This window comes from Mesoplodon bidens, assembly GCF_964165515.1.
Source record: "Mesoplodon bidens genome assembly, chromosome: 9".
NCBI classification, from domain to species: Eukaryota; Metazoa; Chordata; class Mammalia; order Artiodactyla; family Ziphiidae; genus Mesoplodon; species Mesoplodon bidens.
The window spans coordinates 80,273,359-80,284,332 of NC_138166.1; the positions used below are offsets into that span (position 1 = coordinate 80,273,359).

At 33.0% G+C, this 10,974-nt stretch overlaps 1 protein-coding gene across 4 annotated transcripts in view; it reads right to left on the reverse strand.

The window, feature by feature from the left end:
- POT1 (protection of telomeres 1) overlaps positions 1-10,974 on the reverse strand; it is an 83,409-nt gene that overhangs the window by 69,950 nt on the left and 2,485 nt on the right. For all 4 annotated transcript variants that reach the window (XM_081244919.1, XM_081244918.1, XM_081244917.1 and 1 more), the window contains 2 exons: positions 10,630-10,702; positions 7,195-7,286 (listed from right to left, as the gene is read on the reverse strand). In XM_081244919.1, the coding sequence (XP_081101045.1) occupies positions 7,195-7,286; positions 10,630-10,702 (165 nt within the window). The remainder of the gene's footprint in view (positions 1-7,194; positions 7,287-10,629; positions 10,703-10,974) is intronic.

Genomic DNA, 10,974 nt, shown 5'->3' on the forward strand with positions numbered 1-10,974 from the left:
CATAAAATATACCTTCATTAAATCTTAACATAAACTATACAACTACTACAAAACTTACTTCATAGAATCTTAGCATTTTAGAATTGTGAAGGACCTCAGAGATCGCATAATCAAACACCTTCATCTTTCAGATAAGAAAATAAGGGCCAGAGAGAATAAATGAGCAGGTTAAGGTCACACACAGCTAATTAGTTATAGACAAAGACAAGAACCCAGATCTCCTGACTTCCATGGTAGGTACTACTCTACCTCCTCTTTCAGAAGTAAATCTTACAGGAACGGGAAAAAACGTATTAACAAAGCAAATGTCTGTAACTTTGACAGTTTTGTGATAAGACCTTTTTTTAAACTTTTAAAATACTTTGGAAAAGTCTTTCCTATTTTATATCTACATATTAATGTTAAAACTTTCTTTAAATGAAAGTTATAACTGAAAAAAATGCCTCAGATGGAGGGAATTTCAATTAGACCATTTGTATTCCCACAAAATGTACCATTAATCTAGCAAAGCAAAGATGTTTTAGGATTGCTGTATTCAAATACAGAGCTAATCTTAAGGAAACAAGTGACAAAGAAGAAAGGTGTAAGAATCGAGCTATAAAAATTCATTCATTTTTTTTTTACCCTGTGTATGTCCACATTTATTTTTAAAAATTTTTTAACATCTCTATTAGAGTATAATTGCTTTACAATGGTGTGTTAGTTTCTGCTTTATAACAAAGTGAATCAGTTATACATATACATATGTTCCCATATCTCTTCCCTCTTGAATCTCCCTCCCCCCCACCCTCCCTATCCCACCCCTCTAGGTGGTCACAAAGCACCGAACTGATCTCCCTGTGCTATGCGGCTGCTTTACACTAGCTATCTATTTTACGTTTGGTAGTGTATATATGTCCATGGCACTCTCTCACTTTGTCCCAGCTTACCCTTCCCACTCTCCATATCCTCAAGTCCATTCTCTAGTAAGTCTGCATCTTTATTCCCATCTTGCCCCTAGGTTCTTCTGACCTTTTTTCTTTTTCTTTTATGTATTTACTTATTTTATTTATTAAAAAATTTTTTAAATTTAGATTCCACATATATGTGTTAGCATACGGTATTTGTTTTTCTCTTTCTGACTTACTTCAATCTGTATGACGGTCTCTAGGTCCATCCACCTCACAATAAAAATTCATTCTTTTATGCAAAAAGTTTTACCTTTGATTTGTAACAATCTTTAACCTTAATATTATAGACTCTAAAATAAATAGCCTGATTAGACCTCCCAAATGATCAACATTCATGATTTTAAACGCAGAAAGAATTTAAACTAAATTGTGACCTCAGTCTTCTCACCATTATATTTTAAAAGGAGAAACCTTGACTTACCATTACCAACATCCTATTATCTGACAAGTACTAATTAGTTGTATGGTTCTATTCTATTTTAATGAATATCTATTTAAAATATATTTCAAAAGCAGAAGACACCTTTCATATCAGTTAGGAAAAATACTAATATCTAATATATCATACATGTTTTATAGATACATGTACATGTTTTGCTAACTCATTATATTATAAACCTTTTATATTATTTCTCAGGTAAGAATTTAATAAATACAAGAATGTTAAGGAAGGATAAAGATAAAAATGTATTTAAAATATCAGCAAACAGATCCCTAATATTCAATACCATGTATTTATTTTTAAAACACTTCTCTAAGATGTCCAAGATACATTGTGAAATAAAGCAATTTACAAAACATGGATTGTATGATGTCATTTTGTAGAAAATGTACACATATGTTTATATGTATATAAAGATACATACATATATAAGTATACATATATACACACATATATAAAAGCTGGAAGGATACAAAAAAAAAAAGACACAGCAGTGGTTTTATCTAATAATGGGAGTAGGTAATGAGAGTCGGTTCAGAGGGAGTGGGGTACCTCTTGCTTTTCTGGTTATGCCCCTCCATGCTGCTTGAATGCTTTTAAAACCATGGCCACACAAGAAGAACAAAATCTTCTAAGGCAAATATTGGCAAGACATAATTCAAGTCCACAATATCTCCTTGAGGCAGGACAAAAATACAGTCGTGGAGACAGAGTAGCTTCTGTACTTACTACAAGGTTAGCTTTAGAATAACAGTACTACTGACCATCAGGACAGAGGGTTACTAATGGCTCAAACGATAAATGTATACGGAAGCACTTTGCAATCTGTAAAGTTCCACACAAATGTAATATGATATTCTCAATAAAAGATTAGTAATATAATATATAAAAGATTAGTACCATATTTTAGTAAAAGATTCCAAAAATCTGACTAAGCATTAGAAGCTAGCTTTAATAAATGTTTGAAAAATAAACAAATGTGTTTTGTTGCCTAAGCTTAAGCAAAATCTAACAGCCTCTTAAGTATGGCCTTTGCTATTGAACTATGTAAAATAAAGGACAGAAAAAGAAACAGAAAAGTAAGTTCTTTAATCTCCTTACATCACTAGAAATTAGAATTTACGATCTCTTTATGTCATTTCACTTCAAAACATCCAAACATGCCAGCCAGAAGAGCTCTTTAATTATGAACCCCTCCAAAAACAAACACACACATTCATATGCACATGCACATACACAGTCAGAGGCACCCAGGACTAATGAGGAGGAAGGAAGTATAAGATAAACAGAGATCCATGCACTAAGGTAAAAAAAAAAATTAATATATGCATAATAAATGTAATACACACAAACCTAATAGCAACTCTACCTAGAACATTTCCTCCAAAGATTCTTTTGTATTTCCTTTGTAAAATGTTTCAAAAAATTCTTTAAGAAGATTAAAACGTTACATTCATATTAGCACTTGACTCTCATGAACATAAAGCTTTTCTAAAAATAATACATGAAGATTTTTGTAAGATACCAACTTCTAATATCAGATCATTATTATTTCTGTATAATGTGGGCAAAGAGCTAATTGCTTTTGGAGTTCAATATTAACTCAACTATATACTGCGATAGAATCATGAAATTGGGCCTTTAGAAAGCAGCTCTTGATCATATGTTCATGGATCTCTTTGAGAATGAGGTAAGAGTTACAGATGGCCTCCTCAGGGGGGAAAAATACATAAATACATTTACATACACTTTTAGTTGGTTGAAGAACCTTTTTTGGCTATCTATACACTGTTGGGGATTCACTGGAGATCCGAGCACCCTAGGGTCTCACCTTCATCTATAAACTATAGGCCCTTTCATAAAAATGAAGCAGGCTTTAGTTTTATTGACAGTTGACTCTTAAAACAGGATGCTAAAGCCTCTTCCTGATCATGCATTAAAATCAACTTTTCTCCCCCGAAGGAAACCGAAGCAGAGAGTGTAATGTTGTACTTATTAAAAAAAAATATCAGGAGCGAAGAAAAGAAAGGCAACTTTAATGATCTTAGCAAATTGAAAGGAAGGAGGCTATTATTTCCTGGCCCAGGTCCTTGAAATCTCTAAAACTGTTAAAAGTGTACTTCTTTACAGAAAGGAAAGAGTTCATCTGAAATAAGAACATGAAACTACATTTCATGTATATTTAAATATTCTATAACCCATGAAAACTAAATATTACTAATTCAATGTACTATTGCAAAACTTGCCTATGCATACCTAACAGCCTGAAGAATGAGAAAGCTGTTAATACACTGATTTGGGGTTGTTTTTTTTTTTTGTTTTGAAGGATGGGCAGCCAGAGAAAATATCTGTTATAACTTAGTATCCACATGTAAATTAGTCATTAAACTGATTTTTTTCATTTTCCCCTATCTCATCAAAGTATTATAATAGAGAAATTGTTTTCTAGTTCAAGGGAAAAACATGTAAGTTATTTTTCTAAATAAGTGAATCTTTCCCTGTTAAACACCTACCTAGTATTCTCACTTTCATTCCTCTCTCTCCCTCTCATCATCTCTGAAGAATATCTTCCTTAAAAAATGGCATGATTTGGGGACTTATTAAACACTGAATTCTTAATAATTCAGAACTGTCATCATAAATATTAATTATTTTAACAAAGGTGAAATAAAGTCATGCCTTTAAGGGCAAGAAGAATAATAATAAGGAACAATAACAGGCCTTTACTGGAGCCACCCACAAAAGTGCCTCATCAAAATAACTATATAGAGATACTGGATCCTACCCTACCTAAACGGCCTCAAGCAGGTATGATTTTCTGTGTGTGTGTGTGTGTGTGTGTGTACACATGCTTTATATACTTTATTTCCTAGTCCCCTTTCTTGATAAGACTGTCAGATAGTACTTTTTTAGTATACTTGCCTCTAGAACTTCACAGTGCCATACCAACCATATTAAAACTATATCTCATTCAAAGTTTTTAAAATTGCATCGAAAATTAGTCTAGTTATCATTCTGAAGAGAAACAGTCTAATGAACTGTCCTAGAAATTTCTGGACATGAATTGCATGGCAACTATTTGATTTCTTCAAATTGTGAAGTAAGATTTTAAGATATACCACTGACTTAATAACAGCTTTTCACTGAGAAAAAAAATCACTACACTAATTCTTTTCTTTGTTCAAATTATAAATTAAGAAAAAATTAACTGATTTACCACCTCCTTACAGAAACTTAGCAAAAAATTCCTAGGAGAGAACACAGGCGAAATGTTCTCTGACATAAATCGTACAGTTTTCTTAGGTGAGTTCTCCAAACTACAAACACACACACGTATACAACTAATCAATTCTAGGTCAATTCAACAAATGCTTTAGCTTTGGTCTTTATACATCCACAATAGCTACTGAATTACTGTTAAGGTCTCCTCACTGAGTTCCCTACCTCAAGTCTCCTCCTGAAGAAGAAAATAAATTTAAAAATAATTTATGAGATAATCAGGGAAATTGGAACACTGACTTGATATTTGATTATATAGAGGAATTACTGTTAAATTATTTAGGCATAATGATGAAATTGTGTTTATTCAAATAGATAGTAAGACACATAGATATACACAGATATGTGTGTATATATACATGAATACATTGATGATATTTCATGGTTTATAAAAGCTGATGTTAATATTTCAGTAGTATAATTGTACTATGGTATGTATTCATTTGTATATATACATATACACGTATAATTTTAGGATGCCTTCTCTTTTACATACTGAAATTTTTAGGGTTTAAATTATATAATTCCTGATATTTGCTTCAAAATAATCTGTGGCAGTAAAATGAAAAGATGAAACAGATGAAATAAGAGCCTGAATGCTGATAACTAAAGTTAGATATTCGGAATATGGACAGTCGTTATACAATTCTCACCACTTATATATATGTTAGAAATTTTTCATAATAAAAAGTTTAAAGACTAACAAATAAAATATTCCACTAAAAAACTAAGTGCCTACTCTTTGATGTTTTTCCCCAAATCCTCCAGGCAGATTCAGTTTATTGAGGTTGCTATTCCAGTTCTATTATAGTTACCACCATTAAATGATTTTCCATTAGGCTAGTGATAGTGGACTCCATAAGGTCAAGCACTGTGTCTTATTCATTTTGGTTTCTCCAGAGCCTAGCACAGAGTTAAGCAAAATGTCAGCCCTTAATAAATGTTTACTGAACCTAAATGAAAAAAGAGACAGAGTACAGACAATCTCATCTGACTGTGTCATTTTGCAGAAACCATTGTTTTTTCCCAAGTCATTTACTTGTTAATAACAACCATAAATCAAAAAGGATTGAAACCATATATCTAATATTCCTGCAACATCATTATAGAAGTACTGTCTAACTCTGAGCAACTTATTTGGAGACTTATCAATGACTCAACAATGTTTTACAGCTATATGCTTCAATATTGGTTAATTGCCAAAACTGGTTTTGCAAATATCTAGAGGATCTCCAATTAACATCAAAGATGTTATGAGATTCTTACAGAAAGTTAATTTTAAATCATTTGAATACGCATGCAGAAAAAATCTGTAAGATTATACACCAAACACTGGTTAATTTCTGGAGATGTGCTGTCCAATACAGTATCAATTAGCCATATGTGGCTATTTGAATTTAATTAAAATGATATTATACAAAGTTTAAAATTTAGTCCCTCAGCTGTACTAGCCATATTTTAAGTGCTCATTGGCCAAATATGACTAGTGGCTACCATACTGACAGCACAGATATAGAACATTTCCATCATCGCTAACAGTTCTACTGGATGGTGCTACTGATTTTAGTGTGTTGATCTTGTGATCTGCAATATTGCTAAATTCATGTATTAGCCCTAGTTGCTTTCTTTTGGATTCTTTAAGATTTTCTATATATCAGATCATGTCATCTGAGAAGAGAGATAGTTTTACTTCTTCTTTTACAATTTAGATGTCTTTTATTTCTTTCTTATTTAGTTGCTCTGGCTAGAAGTTCCAGTACAACGTTGAATAACAGTGGTGAAAGCAAGCGTCCTTGTCCTGTTCCTAACCTTGGGAGGAATGCTTTCAGTCTTTCACCACTGAGTATGATGTTAGCTGTAGGTTTTTCATAATTGATCTTTACTATGTTGAGAAGTTCCCTTCTATTCCTAGTTTTCTGAGTGTTTTGATTATGAAAGTGTGTAGAATTTTTCAAATGCCTTTCCTGCATCAATTAAGATGATTGTTTGTGTCTTTTCCCCTTTGCTCTATTACTGTGATGTATTACAATGATTGATTTTCTTATGTTGAACCAAAAATCCCATTTCTGGGATAAATCCCCCTTGGTCATGGTGTTTACTCCTTTTAATATGCTGTTGTGCTTGGTTTGGTATTATCTTGTTGGGGATTTAGCAGGTATTTATTTTTATAACAATTATAGAAAATATTATAAAAATACAGAGTTATAGCTCATTATTTTTTAGTTAGTGAGAATTATTTTTTAATTAAGTGAAGAGAAATGTACATATCTTTAAGATATTCTATTGAACACTAAAAATTAAACTTAAGTTAGAGGAAAAATTGTCCCTTTTTATGTCAATGATAAGTTTTACTAACCTCTTACGAGTGTTCAATTTTAAAGATGTTGCTTTTTTAAGTATAATTTTTCATATACCTACAAATATATAATGAATCACTAAAAAATGGCCTATGGGATAAATACAGCATCATCAATAATTCTAAGTCCACTGCAAAAAAGATAAAGTAATATAAAAATACTTTACCCCTTCATAGAAAACTTTAGCACAGTCCTTTGCTAATTTTCCAAAAAATAATACACTGAGGGTGTTAATCTCCGAATTTGAATTTTCTTGTTCTGCGGAGAAACACAGACACACAGAAAAACACTTTAGATATAAAGGTGTTCCAGACAAGAAAATTGATGACAACTAAATTCTAAAAACTATAGATACTTCAAAATATAATTATGAAGAAGAGTAATTAAAATGTTTATAATTCACTTGTAGTTTACTCTTAACACCTTAAGTATCGTAAAAATAATGTATAGAATGCTACTAGGCATTAAAACCAAAATTATAACTAGTTTCACCTAAAATGTTTTACAAATTTCTGTAAATACTACATTAACATCATATAATGACCACTTTCAATTTATTTTCACATGGTTATGATCAAAAGAACTGAATAAGTTACAATTATTCAATTTTTATAGTGTATCACTCCCCAAATACTTCATTTTTACTGATCTTATGGTAATCTATAATTATTAGAACATGAAGTTTTAATCTAGGGAAGTGTGTTCTTCTCCCCCAGCACCCACATATTGAAGAATAAAAGAGCATGTGTGTGTAAAAACCAAGCTATCTGTGATTTTGACAATGAAAATTACTTGGAAAAGAAGAAACAAACATTTTACAATAATCTCATTTGGATATTCTAGGCTTTGATAAAGAATCTCCATAATCTTCATTCTTCAGAGGCCACCTCCTAGAACCACTGAAGCAAGTCCAAATGCTAAGATTCAATTACTATATCATCTGAGGGAGGTCACATTAATATCAGCTTTCAAACATTCAACTACTAGAAGAAACTGCCTTCATATCAGACTTTCATGCATCTATGAAGTACATGAAAGATCTTTCTAAACTTTGCAGTGTAACTTAGAACTCTTGAATCTGCTACTTTATCACCAGCAATGAAACAACTACATCTGCCTATTGCCTCCTTTCACTTACCTCTTTCATCCAACTCCTCAAAACAAGTATATACATAAACTGAAACAGTAATGTTCCTTAAAAACAAAAATACAATGGCTTCTAATCAAGATATAACTTACTTCTTTAATATCTTAAATGACCTATCAAATGTCTATTTCTGGCCATGACAGAGTAACAGGGACGGGATTTGCTCTCCGGCCTTAAAGCAACTAGAAAACTAAGAAAATATATATAAAACAACAGTTTTCAGACACTGGACAACAGTAAGTGCAGGTAAGTGATCTCTTTGAGATGGAAAACAAAGCAATAGCCCCAGCTTACTTCCTGGAAAGAGTTTCCAGGCAGCAGAAAATGGAGGTAAAAATCCAAAGAAAGCCCAACAGCCTCACTGAATTCAGAAGAGTTCAGATTTGAGGACAGCAAGGCAGCTAGAATCTGCATGACATGATGCTGAAAGGAAGACAGCAGCATAGATAAGAGTGCTCTGGAGATGGGTGCCTTCTGGTCTTTGGTTGAGTACTGATCTCCAAAAGCATGGGAGGAAAGGGATTAGAACCACTTGAAAGAAACAGGCAGAACAATTCTGAGACACACACAGGGCTGTGAACTCTTCTGGTTCCAACCAGCCAGAGTGGAATCCTCATACACAAAACACACAGTAAACTTGTCAGAAGGGCACTTCCTTAGTGATAAGGGCAAATTAGCCCCCAAATAAAGGCTGCTCTAGATCCATCCTAACAAAGCTAATCAAACTGATTCCAAGAGAATTTACAGTATTCCAGAACAAAGACAAATAATATTTAAAGGATTACAAATAAATCCAATATTTGATAATATAAAATTCTGAATGTCCAGGATCCAGTTAAAAAACTGCCAACCGGGCTTCCCTGGTGGCGCAGTGGTTGAGAGTTCGCCTGCCGATGCAGGGGACACGGGTTTGTGCCCTGGTCCGGGAAGATCCCACATGCCGCGGAGTGGCTGGGCCCGTGAGCCATGGCTGCTGAGCCTGCGCGTCCGGAGCCTGTGCTCCACAACGGGAGAGGCCACAACAGTGAGAGGCCCGCGTACCACAAAAAAAACAAAAACAAAACAAAAACAAAAACTGCCAACCATACAGAAAGGAAAAACACATAAGGATGGGGTGGGGGGCAGGGAATCAATAGAAAAGAACTCAAGAAATGACAGTGATGATAGGATTGCCAGAGAAGAAACAGTTATTAAAAGTACATGTTCAAGGAAGTAGAAGAAAATAGATGAGGAGAACTGGCAGATATGAAAAAACTCAAGATGAACTTCCAGAGTTCATATAATATTAGAAGCTAACAGTACACTGATTGGAGTTAACAGCAGATTAACAGAGAAGAAATGTTACTGAAAACTGGAAAATAGAGAAAAATTAATGAAAAGAAAGGCCGATTTTAAAGATCAGTAAAATAAATCTCTAGCCAGAATGATCAGAAAAAAAAGTAAGTGAGTGAGAATGAGAGAGAGAGAGAGAGAGAGAGAGAGAAAATAGTCACAAATGATCAAATCAGTGAAATGGGATACCACTACAGATCCTACCAATATTAAAAGCATATAAAATGTATATTATGAATGACTTTATGCCAATATATCTGACAACCAAGATGACCTGATAAATTCCCTTAGAAACATAAATTACCAATCACTACAGGAAAAGACAGATTCCTATCATATTTTTCATAAATTTAAATGCAAAAATCCTTAACAAAATATTAGCAAATCATACCTAGGAATATATAAAAGGATAATACATCAGGCATACCACCTTATCCTGCTCTATTTGTCTACAAACCACATTTCTATCAATTATTACTTTATATAATTATTTGTTGAATTTATTTATTCCCCTACAATGTAAACTCCATGAATGCAAGAACGTTGTTTCGGTCACTGCTATATTCCCTGTACTTAGAACAGTGTCTGATATATATCTGGTTTTCAATAGTTGTAGAAATGTGGTTCAAAGTTTTTTTCCCATTCACTGCTGTAGACCATTCTTCATTCATTCAACTAATTTCAGACTTCAGATGAGATTTACTTTGGTTCCCAAGTATTCTAAGCTCTTACCAGGATTATTTAAGGGTTACTAGGAAGAAGAATTCTCTCTCATGTAACTACAACTGGGTAAGAAATAACATGCTGAAAGTAGCATTTTCTTAAAATTTGCTAAGCTGTTTGGGTCACATTAGTGAAACTAGAAGTAGGGGGATGAGTTAGTTATTGTAATAGTCTAGATAGGACGTTAAGGGAATCTGAAGTAAAACAGAAGCAGTGGGGGAATGGGGAGAGGATAGACTTCGGAGAAAAAAATTTAGAGAGGAAAAGAATAACCTTTCATTCCATAGATTTTTATACTAGAAATGATTTTTGTGCTTATGTGTGTATGTACACATATATAAAGTTACCCATTTCTAGATTACAAGCAAAAAGTTAAGCAGAAATGGTCTTCTTATATACCTTGTAGTCCAATCTTCAAAACAGCTCTTCTGTTTCCATCATAAGTTAAAGAAGAGATAAGTGAGAGTTTTCCCTGAAACAAGCGAAAAACAGTTACACAGAAAAGCCAAAAGAGATTATAACACCAGATACAAGTAAAAATTAGAATAAATTTTTTAATTTGCTTTATTCATCATTACAAAATACTGGAAAGAATCCAAGTACTGCTACATTGGGGAATGGATAAACAGACTGTGATGGAATTCTAGCAACCAATAAAAAGTAATACTATTGATAAACTCAACAACCTGAAGAATCTGAAATGTATTGAGTGAAAGAAGCCAGAATCAAAAGGCTACCTACTGA